Below are 23,378 nucleotides of genomic sequence, written 5' to 3'. Positions count from 1 at the left end.
AGATTATACAGAAACCACTGTTCATTTTCTGTTAATTAGTTCTAAATACCCTGTAATAATGTCATTCTCTTGAATGGTTTCATAATGTCTTCATATGTTTGGTGCTACAGTATACGAAGTTATACTCAAAGATTTCAAGGAAAGAAACAATATGGTAACTATTTTTATGTCAGGATACCTTGTGGTGAAACACTATTTTGCTTAAATGGTTATGTTTTGACCTGCGCTGTTCTTTTGTTATGCCCTCTTTTATCTCAATCCCTTTTTTTTAAATGATTTACTTTCTTTTTATCTTTTTAATTAAGGGAAAAATAAATAAAAAATAGGATACATTATAGTAACCTACTTTGATTTCCTATTAACTTGATTTGAAATACTGTACTGCCCTCACCATCTTGTTTTGACTGATTTTCCCCTATTCTGCTTTGCTTGATATTACCAAGTTCGAAAGTATAGGCAACAACTGTGAAGACAATAAGATTCATTATGATGCCCATTCCGGTTGACTATTATCTTCTTTTAAAGTCCTGTAATGTCTTCAATGCTTTGGTTTTATTCTTTACTGTTTTGTTCAATTTTATTATATCTTCTTAAAATAGCAAGAGGCAGTATGGTAACCATTGTTGATCACCTTGTATTTTGTTTTTACATTATTTATTATGTCCATCCTTTTGATTTGACTGACTCTGTTCTGATATGTTGCATTTGGTTTTACTCTCTTTAAAATAACTAATAAGAACTGTGGGAGTAATAAAACCCAAAATGTGTAATTGTCATTGCACAAAAGAAAATAAAGTGCTCTAAAGGTTGTAATTGCATATATGTTTAAGTGTATAAGATAAATAACCATATTACTGAGTTTTTCTGGATCACTGAACAAAACTGTTTGCACTCTCACTGTTTGAAAGTCCACTTTATATGCTTCAATTTTGTAACTTGAACAACTATTTCTAAGATGAGAATATGTAATCTATTAACTAGTGATTTCTTACTGTTTATTTTTTAAATTTTGTATTACTTGTACCCTTTTTCTGTTTTTTTTCCTCCTTCAATAAAAAAGAAGAAGAAAATTATAATACCCTGAAAAAGAAATCTAGGAGGACCTCAGAAAACGGAAAGACATTCCTTATTCATGGATAGGAAAAACAAACATTGTGAAAATGATCATTCTCCCAAAATTGTTATACAGATTTAATGCAATTCCAATCACAATACTACTAGTATATCTCACAGATCTAGAAAAATTACTCCTAAAATTCATTTGGAAGCAGAGAAGACCTAGAATAGCCAAGGCAATTCTAAGCCACAAAGGCAAGGCAGGAGGCATCACAATCTCTTACTTGAAGTTACACTTCAAACCACTGTAATAAAAACAGCATGGTACCGGAATAAAAACAGATCTGAAGATTAATGGAATAGATTAGAAGATACAACTACAACTACAAACACACTCAGCCACCTTATCTTTGATAAAGGGGCCAAACACGTCCACTGGAAGAAAGATAGTCTCTCCAACAAATGGTGCTGGAAAAATTGGATCTCCATATGCCAAAAACTAAAACTAGACCCATGCCTATCATCGTATACTAAACTTAAGTCTATATGGATCAAAGATCTAAATATCAAAACAGAAACACTAAATCTGTTGCAAGACAAAGTATGTATAAATCTTGAAGACATAGGGGTAGATAGAGAATTCATGAACAAGAATCAAAATGCACGCAAATTACTTCACAGAATCAATAACTGGGATCACGTCCTATTAAAGAGTTTTTGCATGTCAAAAGAAATTTCCAGCATAGTCAAAAGAATACCCACAAGTTGGGAAAAAAATCTAAGTATCTTAAAATCCCTCAGACATAGGACTTCTGTCTAGAACACATAAAGAATTTTTAAAATAATCAAATCCCTTAAATCCAAAAATGGGCATCTGAGATGAATACACAGTCCTCAGATAAAGAATTACAAATGGCAAATAAATACATGAAAAAATGTTCAGCATCATTGGTCATTAGAGAAACGCAAATTAAAAACACACTGAGATTCCATGTCACTCCAGAAAGATTGGCCAGGATCAAGAAAACTACCAACAACAAATGCTAGAGAGGCTGCGGGGAAAAGGAACTCTTCTTCACTGTTGGCAGTGTAGCCACGGTGGAGTCAGTCTGGAGATGCCTCAACACTGGAATTGCAAGTCCCATTTGTTCCAGCTATCCCACTGCTGAGCATATTCCCAGAAGAACTGAAAACATCATGCCACAGTTATATATGTGCACCCATGTTTACTGCAGCATAATTTGTAATAGCCAGATCATGGAAACAAGCTATATACCCATCAACTGAGGAATGGATAAAAAAGATGTGGCATTTTTTTACAATGGAGTACTACTCAGCTGTAAAGAATGATTACATTGAGATATTTATAAGTAAATGGATGCAACTCAAGACCATACTCATAAGTGAAATAAATCAAACTCACATGTGTAAATATCATATAGTCTCCCTAGTATAAGAAATGGTAAGAATACATAAGTTACAAAATAAATACTCAATAAATACAGTAAAAGGATAAGAATCTGCTTAAAGGGGAAAAAATAATATCCCAGGGAAAATGTGGAAAAAGAAAAAGGAAAGGAAAAGAAAAAATATCTAAAATTATATAAACACACTTAGGATAGCTAAGATGATTGTGCTACAAATTCTGTAAGTTCTTGGAACAAAAAGTTAACATTCATAAGATTAGAACAATTGTGCACATTATTGTATGGTGATCTGAGGAACTCTTGAAGATCATTATGTAAAATAACAATCCTAGTTATGCTCCTATCACCTTGTTTTAAAGGCCTATATTGTCAGTGTTTTGGACTCTTTGCTACTGTTATTTATATGTCTTTTTTGTTTCATGTTTTTCTAGGAATTTGTTTTGTTTTGTTTTGTTTTTCCTTCTAATACAGAAAATGTAGGTACACATGTAGACACTCACACATGCATAGAACTTCTCCTAAACAGTTTATGAGAATTGATTACATAATGCATGATGAAATTAACAGCTACTTTGAAGAAAAAGGGACACTACGGTATTCAGAACTGATTCCGTAGCATCATGCTATGAAAACCAGCAATACTATTATCCTTTATTCAGAGTGATTTTAGTCTGTTTTGTATTGTTTAATTTCAACATACATGAAGGTATGGACAGCTATTTTGAAGAGAATGAGAGACATTATGGCAGCCATTGTTGATTTCCCTACTGCCTGGTTTTGAAGGCCTACAATACCTTCAACATTCTGTTCTAATTAGTTTAATACTATTTTGTTAGGTATCAATTCATTGTGTATGAAGATATGGACAACTATTTAGAAAAAACAAGAGACAATATGATAGCCAATAATGATCTCCTGTTGTCTTACTTTGAAATCTGTTACTGACATTGTTTTCTTCTGATCTGTTTTGTTATGTTTAGTTATACTCTCTTTAAAATAAAATTTAAAAATAAAGAATAATAAAATAGAAATATGAAAAAAGAAGAACAAGTAAGCACCATCTTATATGAGGGAGAAAATTATAAAGATTAGAGTAGAAATTAATACAATGGACATTAAGAAGACAATACAAAGAATTAATGAACAAAAGAGACATTTCTTTCAAAAATTAAATAAAGCAGACAAATGTCCAACCAACCTTTGCAAATAAAGGAAATAAAAAGACTCAAATCCATGCAATTAGGAATGAAAAGGGTAAAATAACAACAGATCCTACAGAACTCCGGAGTATTTTCAACACCTACATAAACTACCTATAATATAATAAAAAAGAAAACAGAGAAGAAATGGACAGATTCCCAAATATACATGAATTCCCAAAGCTGAATCAAAACCATAAAAATTCTAAATAAATCAGTATCAGTCAATGAATTTGAAGATATAATTTAAAACACAACAGCATCTCTTGAGATCTGACCATGGTGGAACTTAAGTGGCTGAACAAGAAAGCAATTTGCCTGCCTTTCTAATGAGTGCCCCTGGTGCAAGCCAGGAAGAGAACCAGTCAGTGTCTCCTGTGCCTACCAGTGCACAGGCTGAAAATCAAATATCCCATCCCTCTCTCTGCCCACCCCCCATTTGCAATGGGGATGGAGGTCTGAGCACCTCTTGGGAGGATGACCATATGCAATATAGCAAATATGGGGTATTTCCTTCTATCTTCTGTTTGAAGACAAATGTTGTTTTCACTGTTTTGTTTTGTTATGATTGTTTTGCTCTATTCAATATTCTCTTTTGATTGGTTTTATAATGTTCTGTTTTTGGTTTGGTTTTCCTATACCTAATTGAATGGACAACTATTATGAAGATAACCTATTACTGTTATTCCGGGATCCTACTGTGAAGTTCTGTACCAATTTCACTGCATTGTCTCAATTGGCTTTGTTCAGTCTTGTTCTGTTGTATTTTTACTATATCCAAAATAAAATAAAATAAACAACAAATAAAAGCCCAAGCCCTGATGTATTCATTACTGAGTCCTACAAAAAAACTTAGAGAAGATCTAATGCTGTTACTTCTCAAACTCTTTCTTTCCAGTCATTCCTAGAATCAAGCATTACCCTATTACCAAAATCAAAGGAGGAGCCAATCAAAAAAGAATTACAGGCCAATCTCCTGAATCTCCTTTTGCATAGAGAGAAAAATCCTCAATAAGATACTAACAGAATACAACAAATCATCAAGAAGATTATACACCATGACCAATGAGGACTCCCAGGGATGATTCAACATATGCAAATCAATAAATGTAATAATAAATGTAAGCTAGGTGCAGTGACACATGCCTATAATCCCAGCACCTAGAAGGGTGAGGCAGGAGGATCACTACGAGTTTGAGGCCAGCCTGAGCTACATACTGACTTTAGGCAAGCCTGAACTATACAGCAAGACCCTGTGTCAATAAAATAAAATAAAACAAAACAGGATTTCACAATGTTCAACACCAATTTATGATACAAACTCTATAGAAAACTGGAATAGAAAGTTTTTTATCTCAATCTGATAAAGCCATCTATGACAAAACAATAGCCAACATCATACTAAATGGTCAAAAACAAAGCTGCCAGCACATGACTCCCAACCCTCAGGAGGCTGGGGCAGGAGGATCACTGTGAGTTTGAGGCCAGCATGGGCTATATAGTGAATTCAAGGCCAGTCTGAACTACTTAGTAACATCTTCACCAAAACAAAACAAAGTAAAGCAAAGTGAAGCAGAACAATACAATTTTTAAAAAACAGAAAGCTTTCTCTCCAAAATCAAGAACAAGACAATGATGCCTACTACCACCACTCCTATTTAATATAGCTCTGGAAACATTAGCTAGAGCAATTAGATGAGAGAAAAAATAAAAGGAATAAGGATAAGAAAGGAAAAGTTAAATTATCATTATTTTCAGATGACATGATTCTCTACATTGTAAACCCCAAATATCCACTGAAAGACTCCTAGAATTAATAACCAAACTTGGCAGTGTAGCAGTATACAAAGCCAACACCCAAAAACCAATAGCATTTCTGCACACACATTATAAACTCAATGAGAGAGAAATTAGATAAACAGTATCTCTCACATTAGCATCAAAATAATGAAATATTTAGGAATCAAGTGAAGTTAAAAAACTCACATTGAAAACTACAGTACTCTGAAAAAGGAGATAGAACAGGATATCAGAAAATGGAAAAATATCCCTTGTTCTTGGGTAGTAGAACCAATATCATAAAAATGGCAATACTTTCAAAACTGTTAAACAGATTTAATGCAATACCAGTCAAAATACCAACAGCATATCTCTCAGGACTACATAAAAAAACCCTAAAATTTATATGGAGCCAAGAGATACCTAGGATAGCAAAAGCAATTCTGGACAATGAAAGTGTATCACAATCCATGACTTGAAAGTATACAGCAAAGCTACTATGATCAAAAAAAAAAAAAAACAAACAGCATGGTACTGCAAAAAACAGATGCTAGAATCAGTGGAACACATTAGAAGATACAGAAACAACTCCAAGCACACTCAGCCATTTTATTTTGACAAAACGGCCAAACATGTTCACTGGATATAGCCTCTTTAATAAACAGTGGTAGGAAAACTGGCTTTCCATATACCAAAGATTAAAACTTCACCCATATCTTTCACCATGTACTAAACTTAAAATGAATCAAATAGCTAAATATTAAAACAGAAATACTATGTCTGCTGAAAGAGAGAATAAGTAGAACTCTTGAAAACAAAGGTAGCAAAAACTTCATGAACAAAACCCCGATTGCACATGAAATTTTATGAAGAATCAACAACTGGGATCTCATCTTACTAGAGCGATTGTCTACAGAAAGAAATCATCAACCGAGTAAAAAGATAACTCACATAATAGGAAAAAAATTTTGCCAGCTATTCCTCAGACAAAAGACTGATACTCAGAATATATAAAAAACCTCAGAATATCATACTCGCCAAATTTAAAGACCCAGTCCAAAAATGGACATCTAAAATCAATACATGCTTCTCAGATGAAGTATAAATAGCAAAAAAATATGAAAAAAAATGTTCAACATCTCTAGTCATTTGAGAGATGCAAACGAAAACACCACCAGAAAGAATGGCTACTATCAAAAAATCAACCAATAACAAAAGCTGGCAGAGCCGTGAGAAAAAGGGAACCCTTCTCCACTGTTAGTGGAAGTGTAGCCCGGTACAACCACCGTGGATATCAGTGTGGAGATCCCTCAGAAAACTTGGACTAAAGGTTCCATTTGACTCTGCTATCCCCCTTCTTGGCAGCTTCCCAAAAGAATTAAAAGCATCATACCACAATGATATATGCACACCCATGTTTACAGAAGCACAGTTTGTAATAGCAAGATCTTAGAAACAGAAAACATGCACATCAGCCAATGAACGGGTAAAGAAGGTGTGATTTTTGATATATTGGATTACTCCATACAGAAGGATAGGCTTGAGACATTTCTAGGTAAATGAATGCACTTTAAGACCATACTTTTAAGTGAAATAAACCAAACACACATTTTCAAAAATTACCTGGCTTCTCTGGTGTGAGAAACTGAAAGTGTAAATAAGGACCAAAATATATAACAGATATTGGGAAATAGGAAGAAGCTGTTCAAATGAGAAGCAAAATAAGGGAGTGGGGAGTGGTAAAGGAACAGATAAAAAAGAATAGAAAAATGGAAACAAAGCTTTTGTAATTAAGGAGGGGAAGAGAGGTTGAAGGGAGAATAAGGGAATGAGGAAAAAAGCAAGATATATCATGTACAGGTACAAATTCCCTATGATGAATGTGATCATTGTGTATAAATAACATAAAATTCTAAAAAGAAATAAATTTTTAAAAACAAATTTTCCCGTTTCTGTACAAAATAACAGTATGATTGTTCTAAAAGCTCCCTTCCCTGTTGCCAAACATCAACACCAGTCCCACCATATTTCTCTGGAATTCAGCAAAAATGAGTTTGCACATTCAACTCTGCCCTTTTTGAACTTTGAAATCTCTTCTCTTCTTTTCCACCACTAACTGTGCCCTTTCAGTGAAATCCTACAAGCTTCTAGAGCTTTCCAGTTTTGGATTTTGTTTTTTTGTTTGTTTGGTTTTTGTTTTTTGTTTGAGACGGGGTCTTGCTATGCAGTTCAGACTGGCTAAGCTACTTCTTAGATTTCTGTCTTCAGACAAGGTCTTACCAAGTCACTGAGTTATGTAGGCCAAGCTTATGACTGATCCCTGTGCCTCAGCCTCCAGGACTCAGGTGTGCACCACCATGTCTGGCTTCAGTGCTTCTTTTTTATGCCTTTTATTCTCAGCCAGGAAGCTCTAGAAAGAGCACTTGTCTTGGATGTGAAGACCACACCTGACTGTAACAGCAGCAAATATGCTCAACACCATCCTAAACTCTCCACAGGGATTAATCCAATCCTGTAGTAATCTCCCCTGAGATAAACCAGCAACCCTTTGCACTGACGTAGGACACCAAGTGATTTGGCCAATGTCACACAGCCAGGCAGGAACACTGTCTGAACTCAAGGGTAACACTTCACCCTGCCAATCCACTGTCCTCTGGTGTGTCACATGGAACTCACAGTCCTGCTCACTGAGCTGTAAGAAACACTTCACTCACAAGAAACCCTTCATCAAGAGCTGTAGCCCATCTAAGTGTGGGTCAGCCAGACGCCCCTCAGAAACACAGCCACAAGATAAGAACCTATTGGGGCACAGGGGAAACAGACTCAGCTATCTTGAGCCAGGCAAATGCGGGGCAAACACAGCCCAGTGTCCCTGTGCAAGCTACTACTGCAGGCAGCAACCCGACCAGGAATGGCAGCCACTCTATGAATGTCACTGAAAATGCCAGGAAACAGTGCATAAAGTGTGAACAACCACCTTCAATGAACAATCATTTTTATCATGTCCAATAGGAGCAATTTTTAGTAAATAAAAATATCCCAAACTTCGAGACTTACTATAAAAATACAATGGTCAAGGCAGTGTGATTTTTTGTGACAGAACAGATAAAAAAAGATCACTAGAGTAAAATAGAAAATCCAAAAATAGACCCATGTAAGTACAGTCAACTGACCTTTGACAAAGGAGCAAAGGCAACAGCAAAGACAGTCCTCCCAGCAGATCGGCTGGCACAAAGAGGCATCCAGCAGCAAAACAAAGGAACCGGACAGGCCAACAACTCCCACAAACGGATCATGGACAGAAATTCAAAATGCAAGACCACGAAACCCCTAGAATTTAATGCAGTAGAAATCTAGGAGACTCAAAAGATGCTGTGCATGAAAGAAAGAATGGATAAACCAGAGATCATTAAAACTTAAAACTTCTAGGTAGGAGAGGAAGGCAAGGGTAAGCAAAAAGAATTAAGATATATTATACACATGTAACAACTCATACATATAATGAATGTAATCATTATGTACAGCAAACACGTACAAATGAGCATAACAAATAAATAAAATTTAAAATTTAGGGCTGGGGATTTAGCTCAGCGACATAAGACCTGCCTGGCAAGCGCGAGGTCTTGAGTTCAATCCCCCATACAAGGAAAAAAAAAAAAATTAAAATTTCTGCTCTGCAATGACAAGACAGAGTTGGAGAAAATGTTTGGAAAAGACATAGCTGATAAAGGATTGTTATTTAAATTATATAACAAATTTTTAAAACTCAAAGCAATAAGAAAACAAACAATTCAATTTTAAAATGGCTAAATGATCCGAACAGACACTTCACCGAAGAAGATATTCAGATGGTAAATGAGCACATGAAAATGTTCCACATCATATATCCTTAGAGAATTGTAAGTTAAAATAACAATAAGATACCTTTTATATACTCCTGAGAATGGCCAAAATTCATAACTGACAACACCAAATGCTGGTGAAGATGTAGAGCAACAGGAACTCTGACTCACTGGCTGGTGAGAATGCAGCGCAGAACAGGCACTTTGGAAGAGAGTCACGCCTTTCTTACAAAATTAAACATGATACAGCAACCATACACCTCAACATTCACCCAAATGATTTAAAAATTCATCTGAACACAAAAACTTCGCATGAATATACTGTGGCTGTTTTATACTTGACAAAGCTTGCAAGCAATAAAGATGTCAATCAAGATTGAATAGATGAACATGTAAATAACCATGGTGTATTCAGACAGCAGAGAATTACTCAGTGCTACAAAGAAATAAGCTGTAGGCTATGAAATTATATGCAATAGACTTACATACTAGTATATAACTAAGAGAAAGAGGCCAGACTGAAAAAGCTATGTACTATATAAATGCAACCATCTCACATTATATAAAAGAAAAAATTACGAGGACAATAGAAGAATCAATGGTTCCCAGCAGTGTGGGGGAGGAGGGACGACCAGATGAAGCACAGAGAATTTTTAAGGCAGAGAAACTACTCTGTGATTCTGTAATGGAAGACACATGTCATTACCCATCTGTCAATACCCACAGAATGTACAACACTCAGAGTGAACCCAAATAGCACCTCCAGGCTTTGGGTGATACTGTGTTAGCAGTGGTCCATCATTTATGATAAGTGCTCCACCCAGAGTGGATTGCTGACAATGCAGAAGGCTGTGCTTCTGTGGAGGTAGGAGCGAATGGGAACTCAAGTCTGCTGCAAACCTAAAACTGCTCAAGAAAATCTGCATTCTACAAAACAAGATAAAACACTCAAGGGACAAGTATGATGATGGGACAAATATGACAAAATTAATTCTTAAACCAGATCTGGTGGAACAAATCTGTAATCCCAGCACCCTGAGAGGCTGAGGCAGAAAGATCACATACTCAAGCTTGGGCAATTTATTGAGGTAGCCATACCCTAGCTCAAAATAAAAGGAGGAAGATGTGCTAGGGGTGTACTTCAGTCTCCAGTAGCATGGAGGAAAAAATCCACAGCAGGATAACAAGAAAAGGTGTGCTGTTCTGTGAGTCTGACACAGAACAGATCCCTAGAGTCACGTGGGCAGGCTGCATGCACAGGGCAGCCCAGTCCCGTACAGCAACTCTCTGCCCAGCCCCTTCTCATCCCTGTGGCTTAGGCAGGCAGGGCGCCCTCACAGGCCTTGAATTCAGAACTCAAAGGCTGCCTAATCCCTTTCCTGCTTCTCCTTACCTGACTTTGGGCACCCCACTAAGCAAAGGGACCTATCAGGAGTAGGTCTGTGCCCCCAGCAGAAGTGAGGGGCTGACAGATGGGCCATTTCCTCAGCTTCCTCCCACCTTCATTCCTTCGGCTGCTACTCGGTTTCCTCATCTCATAAAACACCCAGCGTCCCCTTCCCAAAGCCTTTACAAAATATTTTAGGAAAATTTTGGACACAACAAAAAACTGTGTCTTTAGCTAAGGGTTTGGCAGACTACAGTCATCATACCAAATCTGACCCACCATGTCTTCTGGCAAAAGAAGTATTACTAAGATCACACCACATGTGGTCCTTTTAATACCACAACTGCAGAGCAACAGAGACTGCATGGCCATATAGCCACCTGGCCCTTCACCATAAGGCATGCTAACCTCTGCTCTGGGTTGACCAGATCCACCCAGAGGGCCAGATCTCAGAAACAGAATCTTTCCAAGCAAAGTGCTGATCTGGGCATATGGTGAGGGTGGTAAATAGTCTGGAAAGGGCAATTTCTGAGGACCACCAGCACAGCTCGAGACATGCAAAGAGCCCCAGAGCCCCAGAGCCTCTTCAAACGCAGGGCTATGGGACAGATTGCTTATTCCTCCTTATTTAGAGGAGAAGTGAAGCCTTCTCTACCACCCTAACACTCCCATATGCAACAGACATGGAGCAAGAGGTCAGGAATGGCTTGCTGGCTGAATCCATATACAACGAAGTTGAGCAGGCAGGTCTAAAGATACTCCAGCAGGTTAGAGTAAGGAGAAATATGATTTTTCTACTTCAATTTGGGGGACCACCCTAATGATCAAAAGCAGAACTGAATTCCCCTGGGCTACATGGGTCTTGTTACTAATATGTGTCCACATGAAAAAGATGCTATGGACCCACCTGTGCCCTGGTGGCACAGTGAGCTAGAGGACATCTCAGCTCTTTCCTCTCCATAAGGAAGTGAGAACTAAACTCATTCTTAATCCCTATCTAAAATGATAACTAAAAGAAAGTTCCTTCTCCTAACCGTCAGACTTTGCACAGCAGTGGGCTTTCTATATGTGTATAATTCTTTTTAGAGTTATAGCTTTTTAACATGTATTACCTTATAGTATATTCTTCTTGCGATTGAAGAGTAAGAATTTATTGCCAAATGCATTGCTATATAAATATACATGCACTCAAGTAAAATATACTGATTTTTGCTAACTTAACCAAATTTCATAAGTAAAATTCATTAGGTACTTCAAGTGTTTTGTAGATTATACACCATGTCAATGAGCTCAAGGGTGATTTCTGACCCCCACTGACTAAGATTCAGCCAATAGATAGATAGATAGATAGATAGATAGATAGATAGATAGATAGATAGATAATGTGAGCCCCAAATGAGAGTTCCATTGCTTTTTGTTATAATTTTACTGATGCAAGTACACAATGGGAAGTGGGATTCTGGTCCTCTTTGAAACACTAGCACCAATTACAAAGTCTACCACAGGGATCAAACATTCAAACATACATAATTAATGAAACTAAAGCGACAGTTCAGTCCCAGCACCTGGACATCTGGTACCTTTGTTGAAGTCCTTTGGGTCCAGTGACAGACTATAGCCAGGCAGTGTCTCCAGGAGGAGTTTGTAGCAAGCCCTCCAGCCAGGCTCAGCGATGCTTGGAGCCACACACTGCATGGCTGCCACGCGCTTGAAGAATGCTGACTTGCGGTGGAAGCCAATCAGCTGGTAGAGCTCAGAGAGGATACTGTATCGCTGAATCTTTTCTTCCTCAGAAAGCTGAAGCATAGGAAGAAAGCACAAAAGTTTTTCTTTTTAGTTAATGTATATTTATTGCATAGAATAATGAGTTTCACTATGGCATTTTCATACATATAGGTAACATTCCTCAATCACATAGCTTTTGAAAGAAACCTCTAAAAGAAAACAGAAAGACACTCAGAAGAGAAGAACCTGGTTACCAGCACAGTGCTGCAACCCTACTGAAAAAGCTCTGGCTGCCACTGTGGATGCCCTGAAACTCTCAGCTCATGGCTTCAAGTACATCCTAGCATTTTGCTAGGAAGGCCCAGATTCTCTGGCAGGAAATTTGTTACTATGCATCACATAAAAGGTCCTTTATAAAAAGAAAGATAAGGAAGAAGAATCCATCCAGATAATAAGATTTGGGCAGGCACTTTCATTCAATACAAAACTTCTTAGAACACATAAATATAGAGAGCCATGTGACCAGGAAATGAATAGATAATAACACCTATCTTAGACTTAAGACTTCATGGCTTACAGTAAGCTTCTTTCATCCAAGATCTAACAGGATTCTCCCAACAATGCTGTGATGTAGTAATAAAACCTTCTGTTGCTCAGCACCTACAAAATGCCAGCAAATTTAACATACTTTATTGGATCAATACAGCAATCCCATGAGCTATAATTATTTCAGCTCATAGATAAGGACAACTGAAGCTTAGAGAGGCACTAATGACCTGCACAGAGTCACACAGCCAAGGAACACCAGACACAAGACCTGACTTTGGGTCACAGCTCTGCTCACTGCCCACCCTTGCCTCACTGTACCACAGCTACCCTAAGAGGAAGGTAGACAGAATCCATCACAGCTAGAGGTGGTACTACCTTCACCCCGTCTTTAACAGTGACAGTTTGGAGATACTTCTGAGGGGGTACAGCCATTGGAAATGCCCTGCCAGCTTGAGCTCTTAATCTCTCCTACCCATTCCATCTCTCAACACCCATCCCTCAGCGCCCTTGCCTGGCCCCTTTCTCGCTTATCCAGAAGATGCATCAAGGGGCCTTCCCATCACCCTCTCTGCCTTTCTCCTCACCTGTCAGACTAGCATTCTTAGTGCACAATTCACAGACACCACCCTTGCTACAGACTGAGCATGTGTGGCCCTCTAAAATCATACACTGAAATCCTAACCCCAAAATACCATTATTAGGAAGTTGGGCCTGTCAAGAAGTGATTAGGTCACAAGATGGAAGCTTCATGAATGGGACCAGTGCCCTTTTTTTAATTTTTTTTTTATTTTAAAGAGATTAAGATAAAAGAGGACACAGTATTTCACCACAAGACAACCCGATATAACAGTAGCTACCATAATGTCTCTTTCCTTGAAATAGTTGAGTATACCTTCATACACAATAGTATCAAACAACAAAATAGTATAAAACCATTAAAGAGAATGAAAGTATTACAGGGCACTCAGAACCAAATAATAGAAAACAAACAATGGTTACTATATTATCCCATTGTCCATACAGTGTCCTTATAAAAGAGGTCCCAGGCTGGGAGCCTTTTCACTGGCCCAATCTCACTCTCTACAGTGTACTTCTTTTCTTACTTTAATTGATCTGTCCTCAATCTTCAGAGTATATTTCTTTTCCTTCCTTTATTAACCTTCAATGAATATAAAGCCTTGCTATCTTTTAAAAAATAAACCAGGTCGCAGAGAGAGACCCAATCACCACTTCCACCACATGTGGATGCACTTCTGGGAACCTGCAGGCAGCCCTCCTCACACATCAGTCTACCCGCACCTTGGTCTAAGACTTTCTAGGAAGAACTGATTGTCTGGATATGAGACTCCAGTTTAAAGTACTGTGTCACAGCAGCCTCCAAGGGCTCATTTCAAAACTGCTTATGAACCCTTTAGTACCAAGGAATGCAGCCTAGGTGCCTCAGGGCATGCCCCAACAGGGCCTATTCTAGCAGATCCACTTCCTGCTTGTGATTAAACAGAACCACTTCATTCCTGTACTTCCTCACTCTGCCAACCTGAGCTTAGTGTAGGTCCACTGTGTCAGATACTATGCTTTGTGAGCCAAACAGACAAGGACCCTCCCCTCAGGGGCCTCTGTGCTTAGAGTCAGTGGAGAAGGTGGCAATAAATCAGCAAGTCAGAGAAACAAAGCAACTGCCCTACACACCATGACATGTACCACAACACAAAATAAAGGCGGGGAGGGCAGGCTCGGTTCTGAACAGCAAAGAATCGGCCCAGATGGAGAGGCTCTGTGGCCTCACTCTCTTCCCATCCCACAGTCCGCCTCTCCTTCAGAGACTCCCACCTCGCGTTGCCCTCTCCTGGAAGCCCTTTGCCCTTTGGCTACAACCTGCCACTTCCTTCCAAATTGTCCTCTTTCTTTCTTGCGTTATTTAAATCTATGTTACCCTTCCGCTCCAGGGCCAACAGACCTTCCCAAATGGCAGCCTCATTTCACACTCACACAGGTGATGTATGTGTACCATCACTGCCCCACATGCACCAACAGTTGATGTTATCAGTGTTCTTAATTTTAGCCATTCTGGCTGGCTTTACTTTGCATTTCCCTGATAAGTATGATACTGAACATTTTTCCAAATGATTAGTGGCCACTTATATATCTTTCTTTGTGTAGTGCTTTTTCAAATCTCTGACAGTTTTTAAATTAGATTATTTGTCTTATTCTCAAGTTGCAGTAGTTCTTCCATCTTCTAATACAAGTCCTTAGTCATATAAGTTGCATGACTTTTTCTCCTGGTCTGTTGCTCTCCTATGGAAGTCTTGATAAACAGAAACATTTCATTATAATATAACTCGTTATTATTTCTCTTATAGTTAATGCTTCCTGTATCTTTATCTAAGAAACCTTTGCCCAAGGTCATAAAGACATTGTGCTATGTTTTCTTCTAAAAGCTTTATGTTTAAGTTTATAGTCCATAGACACTCAAATCTGCACAGGACACAGCCATTCCATACCTCCAGCACCCAGAGCCCTTGCCCAGGGGGAGAGTACAGCACAGCTGTGGAAAGCTTACTATGCAGGGGATGTCAGCTGTGGTCCAGGAGTGATGAGGTTTACACAGGGGTAGTGGGAATACCTAATGGCTGGAGTTTATGATGAAAATTCTACACCCTCACCTGCATCTCTACACAGAATAGGCCAAGAGATGTTGGAGACACAACAGACAGTGATCTCACCTGGTGTCCTTCACCACACCATCTAAATAAAGATGCTCACCAAGACAGAACCACCATTCTTAGACCCTCATCCATCAGTGTTCCCATGTGTTCTCTCATGGAATTTATTTAAGGTGAAAGGTTTATCATAAGATAGCAAACGATAAACGCTATACTATGACTGGAATTGAAATCACTGCAAACCCTAAAAGAGATCCCAAATGGAGAAAGCGTGGGCTCAATTGCTCTCTGACACGGGGCAGCCTCTTGACTAGGAAGTTTCTTGTTAGCTCCAGTCCTGTGAGCCTCAGGGCAAAGCTATACTCGGGCAGCATGTGCAGCAAACACCACAAAGATTCGGGGGAATAAGAAATGGTCACAGCAAAATGCTGGGCCAAGATCCTTATGAAATCTTGAGATGAAAACAAATCCCCAAACCCATTTCCGACCTGCTGCTCTTCTAGGGAGCATTAATCTTTAGCATATCTTTGTTCTAATTTTTCAACAGGCTGCACAGTCACAACATTTGAATTTAGGCTCCAGATGTTTATATGAAGTTCCAAATGAAGTAGCTCAAAGGTTTCTCAAAATAACAGGCTTTATTCACAGAATAGGCTCACTGGGAAGCTCCAATATTAATTCATGATCTTGTTTCCAACTTAAAATTAAGTTTAAAGCCACTTTATCCTACTAGTAAGAAAGCAAGTGGGAATACTGGCAGGAGACTCAAGTCACAGGCCCAGTGTACTGGCTCTCTGATAGTGCAGGCAGCAGGGAACAGAATGGACTCAGAAAGACCTGAGCCCCAGGCCCAACTCTACATATCACAAGCTGTAGCACTCTGTTTACCCACAATAAGGGATAATCAAATCTAATTTTGATTATTGGAAAGACTTAATGAAATAATATGGACATTAATCTAACATTCTCAGGAAGTGTTCAAGAAATAGGAAATATTATTGTTGATTAAGACTTTCCAAATCACAAGTTCTAAGCAAATTAGCCAGTCAAGGGGACACTAGAAAAATGTTCTAATTCCCATCAACCTTTGAAACATGGGAATTCATGGAGTCTGAAAAGCAAACCAATGGTGGAGGCTCTGGGACAGCCAGTGACAATACACAAGTGCCAACTACTGACAAAGCAGGAAGGAAAACTGGCGGAGAACAGACATTTGCCAGTACTGGAAATACATTCTGTGTCTCTCCACAATTAGTTCCAGTCATAATTGTAAACACAGAAAAACATAATGAAAACTATAGCATTAATATTTGTCCACAAAAAGTTTGAGAAAGATGTAACTTTCTTTACCTTCCAGGGCAGGAGAACAAGGCATATATCAAGGACATTCCTTTAAAAGACATCTGTAATAAGGGAATCCATTTTCAGTTTTAATCATTCAAAGGGAAAAAAAAAAAGAAGCTAAATAAGAACTGGTTGATAGTCATAAAGTTGCAGAAGAGACCGACAAGCCTAGGAGGCACCACTCTGCTGCACTGTCAGGGCCAGGAGGAAAAAGATGGCAAAACGGCTGACCTGGACACTTGCGCTGCCAAACCACCAGACACACCGAGAACCCTGCAAGTGTCAAGCAGGAGGAGTTCTGTAAACACCCAGTACTCATAGTGCCAAGCTATTTCTTCCTTTTCTATTTTTCTTTTTTACTTTCTTCTTTTTCTTTTCTTTCTCTTCCTCTTTCTTGCGGTCTTTTGGCTTTTTTTTTTTTTTCTCTTTCTTTCTGTCTTTCCTTCTATCTTTTGTATGACTGGGTTTCTAGCCCAAACTGGTTTTGAATTCACAATCCCCCTGCCTCAGCCTCCTAGGACTTATTTGCTATTTATTAAAAAACATTGTCTATTAATATTAAAAGGAAACAGAAAACATTCCAAATAATATACCTCTGTAGGATATTTACTTCTGTGATATACAGAGAGGTAGCTATGGCCATCACTATGAGGGTATGCTGAACAGCAAGAACAATTTTGAAAAAGAAGAACAAATTTGAAAAACACACATTTCTCAACTTTAAAACTTATTGCAAAGCTACAGTAACTAAGACAACATGGTATAAATATAGCTATATAGATCAGTGAAACGGAAATAAAACACCTGAAGACAAAGTAGTTACATATACACTCTACTGATTTCCCATGACTATGCAAAGACCATTAAATGGGGGAAGAACAGTCTTTTTAACAAACGGCACTAGGGCAGCTTCATACCTGCATGAAAAAAAATGAAGGTGGGCACCTACCTACATGATAAACAAAAAGGAACTCAAACATAAAAACCAAATCTATAAAATTCCTAGAACGTACTAAACTTTATGGCCTTAGACATGGTTTCTCAGCTGGGGATACAGCTCAGCAGCACAAGTATGAGGTCACGGCCTGGCAAGTGTGAGGTCATGAGTTTGATTCCCAGTACAAAAAAAAAAATGGTTTCTCCCATATAACACCAAAAACACATATGATAAGTAAAAACATAGATAAATTGGACTTCAACATTAGATACTTTAAAAATGTTTAAGAAAATTCTAGAAAAAGACAATGAAGACAACAATTCCAAGAATCCCAATAGAATGAATCCACAAGGCAAGGCAAACAATTAAACAGAAGACAAAGAAAGAGAACCAACAGCAGGAAAATAATATGACAAGGATAAGTCAATGCATATCAGTTATAACCATTAATGTTAACAATTTTAACTCACCAATCAAAAAAATACACTACCAGAATGGATCAAGAAACAACATCCAACAATATGCTGCATACAAGAAACACATTTCACTCAAAATTCACAGACTGAAAGTTACATAATGGAAAACATTATTTCACAAGACAGCAACCTGGGAAAAAGCAGGGGTCTATTTATAAACAAAGTGGATTTCAAGCCAAGACTGATCAGAAGAAAAAAACAAGGTTACTCACTATACACTTGTTAAGGGGACAATCCAAGAGGAAGCAATAACAATCATAAATATATATGTACCAAATACTGGCACACCCAACTATGTAAAACAAACACTAGTGGATATGAAAACTCAGATAAGCACTAATACAATTGTAGTGGGAGACCTCAATACCTCACTGTCACAAGCAGACAGATCAACTAGACAAAAAAAAAAATCAACATAGAAATATCAGAGCTGAACCAAACCTTTGAACAAATGGGTCTATAGACATACCACCCTGGACTGTGCCTGATCTCATCTGAAAAACTGGACTTAGTAGATATTTACAGAGTGTTAAAACCCAAAACATCAGAATACCCATTTTTCTCAGCTGCACAGAACTTAACTCTTCAAAATGGCTCACATACTAGCTCACAGAACATGCTTAAGTAATGTAAGGAATTGAAATTATCCCATGAAATTATCAGTGCAATGACTGGAAATCAATGGCAAAAGAAACCACAAAAACTACACAAACGCATGGAAATTAAATAACACCCTCCTGAACAACCAATGGGTCATGATGAAATTAAAGAAGAAAAGTTTCTACAATTAAATGATATTGCCAATACGACATATAGGAATTTAAGGGACACAATGAAAGCAGTCCTGTGAGGGAAGTTTACAGCAGTGAGTTCCCGCATCTGAAAAACAGAGCCAACTCAAATAAATGACTTCAACCTTCTAGAAAAAAGAACCCAAAGCACATATAAAGGAGGAAATTATAAAGATCAGAGCAGAAATTAATGCAATCAGACTAAGAAACAATATAAAGAATCAATGAATTGAACAGTTGGTTCTTTTTTAAGAGAAAAAAATAATATCAATAAAACAGTTTCGAAACAGGTTGATAGTAGAGTTATAACAATACGTTATATTGTCTTCATAGTAGCTATTCAGAATACAATATAAAGGAATGAGCTCTTGTCCAAACAATATTAGCACAAATCTTTCTTTTCAATGAACTCAGAAACTAGCCATATAACTGTTTTTATATAAGCATATTTTTTCCCTTCCTTTCTTAGCGTACTCATGAGTGAAATAAATGAGACTCATATGTGTAAACATCATATTGTACACACCAAAATGTACAATAGGTAGTGTGAATTGGCAAGAAACTTTCAAAAGAAAAGCAAACTATGATGTGGGAAAGAGTTGGTTCTATAGAAGATGAAATAAAACAGACAAATCCTAAGCCAACCTTATGCAAAAAAAAAAAAATTCCTCAAATCCATCAATTAGGAATGAAAATGGTAAAATCACAACAGATCCTGTAAATATCATCAATATCTACTTCAAGAACCTGTACTCCAATAAGATGGAAAACATAAGAGAAATGAACAGATTCTTAAGATACATATGAACTGCCTAAGCTGAATCATGAAAATACAAAATTTCTAAATAAACCCAACATCAGTCAAAGAAACTGAAGAAGTAATTTAAAAAATAAATAAACCTAGTCCCTTATGGATTCAGGGCTGATTCTAAAAGAACTTTACAGAACGCCATTCATGGACTCCAGGGGGAGAGAACCAGGCCTCACCAGGAGGTGGTCCCTGCCTGGAAACCAGCACAATGCAGGGCTGCTGCCAGAGTAGGGACAGCCAGACCCCAGCCTCTCCCCATGAGTCAGCACCATTCTCAGACTTCAGGGGGTAGAAGCAAGTCTCACCAGGAGGTGATCCAGCCTGGAAACCATGTCATTTTCATTATGTTGTTGGGCTGGGTTTTGTACTCTTTTGTTTTGTTTATTATGTTAAATCTTATGGCATGTGCAGTTATTTAGAAGATAGCAACACATATTGTGGTAGCTATTTGGGATTTACTGTTGGCTTGTTTTGAAATCCTTTATTGCATTTGCAATCCTTTATTGCATGGTTTTGTTTTTATTGTTTCTATTCTATTCTGTTCTGTTTGATTTTTACTATGTCCAAAGTTATTTGCAGCTGCTTTGAAGATAACAAAAGGCATTATGGTAACTATCATTGTCATAAGGTTTTGAAGTCCTGTATCACTTATACTAGTTTGTTTTGACTGACTTTATTCTGTTCTGTTTTCCTTGGTTTTATCCTCTTAAAAAATTATGGGAAAAAAAGAACTTTAGAGAAGATCTAATGCTATTACTCTTCAAACTATATAATGAAATTGAAAGGGAACTTACTACTAGAAGTAAACATTACCCTGTTCCCAAACCAGAGAAGGATCCAACCAAAAAAAGGAACTACAGGGACTTCCGGGAGAACATGGCGGACAAATAATAGCAGCCACGGAGGCTCTCTGAGATTACCAGTTTAGAATCCAGGAGCGGTGCCGTGTGAGGAGTCCTACGTGAGAGGAGATGTACCCTGCCAACCCAGGAACAAATTAAGCTGAGAGAAACCAACTGGAAATGCAATCCTGATGCTATAACAGAAACAGATAAAATCTCAGTGCAGAATCTGGATCCTGCGCCATTGGAAGCCGTGATTTGAATTTCCTGCTGCCGATACTGCGTCCCAATCCGCATGTCAGGGAGAGAGACGCAAGAAAGCTCTGAGAGCTGGAATGGGCCAACCAAATGGCATTGAGAGTGGGACTGGCAGGGAGCCCTGCATCGACCTGTGGTGAGTGAGAGAAATGGGGACCCTTTCATAGACTAGGAGGCTCCAACAGAGGACATTCTGGGAACGAGCAGACTAGCCTGAGAAGGGCCCTGCAGTGACTTTAGTTGCATATCCCCTCAAAAGCGGGAGTGGTGGGGAGCGCTTCGCCTGGTGATGCCATGGACTAAGATCCAGTAGGCTAGCCCAAATCAGGTCCGTGCCCCTGGCGGTGCACCCTAGCAGCAAAGCATTCAGCAGGTTAACCTGGAGGGGCGGGCCCAGCAGAGGCTGCCCAGGTCTGGGTCTCCCTAGTACACTGCAGTGGGCGGGAACACCTAGCCGGCAGATTCAAACTATAACAGACAAAGAGAAAAAAAAAAAAAAAAAAACTAGGCCTCCTACATACACTTGTATGGAAGGAACAAAAAGTATGGGAAAAGGGAGCAACAAAAAAAGGGTCCTGAGTCCCCAATCCTGAAAACACTGATCCAGGAAAGGTAAATGCAAAAGAGAATGAAGACAGAAAACATGCAATATCCAACACGGCACCTATAGACATAAAGCGGTATCTCCAGAGCCTCATAGACGAGTTCAAAAATGAAGTATTTAATGAAATAAAGCAAGAAATAAGTAGAATAGTTAGAGAAATGCTAAGCACCGCCCAAGAAAAAACAGATGGTGCAATGGAAGAACAGAAAAAAAGGGGAGAATTGTTTGATGGAGAAAATAGAGAAAACATAGAATACTTGAAGCAGGTTCAAAGAGATTACCAGGAAACTAAAAACTCTATTGAAAGCTGGCATAACAGCTTGAAAAAAACTAAGGATAGATTATCAGAACTGGAGGACAGATTTGTAAGGTGGGAGCATGAAATGAAAAACTTCTTAAAAATAACAAGAAAGCAAACAGCAATAATAAAAAGACTAGAAGATGGTAAGAGGGTCTATAACTCAAGAATTAAGAACATAAAAGAAGAAGTAGGGACATAAACAAATGAACTACAAAAGCTATTCACAAAAATAATCCAGGAGAATTTCCCTAATTTAGCAAAAGGTAAAGATACTCAGATGTATGAGGCATACAGGACCCCAGCCACCTACAACCCAAACAGAGCTACACCCAGGCATATAATAATCAAAAATCCAGAAATACAATATAAGAACAGAATATTAAAAGCCATCAAAGACAAGAAACAGATCACTTACAAGGGAACACCCATCAGAATTATGGCAGATTTCTCAGCACAAAAACCATCAAATCACAAAGAGCATGGGGGGAAATAATTCAAGCTTTGAAAGATAATAACCTCCAGCCAAGATTGATATATCCTGCACAACTGTTCCTAGAAATTGATGGAAAAACAAGGTGCTTCCAGGAAAAAGAGGAACTAGAGGAATTTGCAACCACCAATTCAACTCTACAGAGAATACTGCAGGATATTCTAAAAATGAAAAATACCAAGATTCCAGAAACAGTGGCAGAGCGGCCACAATGAATGGAGCAGAAAGTGAAATGAAGAGGACAAACTGACAACTAATGACAGAAAAAGAGCTCAACAGAAATAAGGCAGAGAAGGTTGGATGGCAGGAACAGCCGTTTTGGAGAAAACATGACATCATAATAGGTAGTGCTGATTTAATATCATCTTGTTTTGAAGTCCCATCAAGCTTTTGTTCTTCTGTCTCCAATGGTCTTAACATGTTGTATCTTATTGGATTTTATTATATGTGATAATATAAACAAAAACTTTTATAGACAAGGAGATTATACAGAAACCATTGTTCATTTTCTGTTAGTTGATTCTAAAATACACTGTCATTCTCTTGAATGGTTTACATTGTCTTGATATGTTTGATGCTAGAGTATGTGAAGTTATATCCAAAGATTTTAAGGGAAGAGACACTATGGTAACTACTATTATGTCGAGATTATCTTGTGGTGAAACACTATTTTGCTTAAATGGCTATGTTTTGACCTGCACTGTTTTGTTGTTATGCCCTCTTTTTTATCTCAATCTCTTTTTTATTATCTACTTTCTCATTTTTATCCTTTTAATTAAGGGAAAAATAAATAAAAAATAGCAGGATATATTATAGTAACCCACTTTGATTTCCTATTAACTTGATTTGAAACTCTGTATTGCTCTCACCATCTTGTTTTGACAGATTTTCCTCTAT

At 38.0% G+C, this 23,378-nt stretch overlaps 1 protein-coding gene across 6 annotated transcripts in view; it reads right to left on the bottom strand.

Moving 5' to 3' along the window:
- The window catches only part of Trappc9 (trafficking protein particle complex subunit 9), a 703,342-nt gene that overhangs the window by 621,228 nt on the left and 58,736 nt on the right, over nt 1-23,378 (bottom strand). For 3 of the 6 annotated variants that reach the window (XM_063231022.1, XM_063231024.1, XM_063231026.1), the window contains one exon: nt 12,256-12,487. In XM_063231022.1, coding sequence (XP_063087092.1) covers nt 12,256-12,487 — 232 coding nt within the window. The remainder of the gene's footprint in view (nt 1-12,255; nt 12,488-23,378) is intronic. The other 3 variants (XM_063231023.1, XM_063231025.1, XM_063231027.1) reach the window with 1 other exon arrangement.

The sequence above is a fragment of the Cavia porcellus genome, unplaced genomic scaffold (assembly GCF_034190915.1).
Source record: "Cavia porcellus strain 051 isolate PalLab524CR breed Dunkin Hartley unplaced genomic scaffold, mCavPor4.1 scaffold_19, whole genome shotgun sequence".
Taxonomy (NCBI): domain Eukaryota; kingdom Metazoa; phylum Chordata; class Mammalia; order Rodentia; family Caviidae; genus Cavia; species Cavia porcellus.
This window is presented reverse-complemented; position numbering and strand designations above follow the sequence as displayed.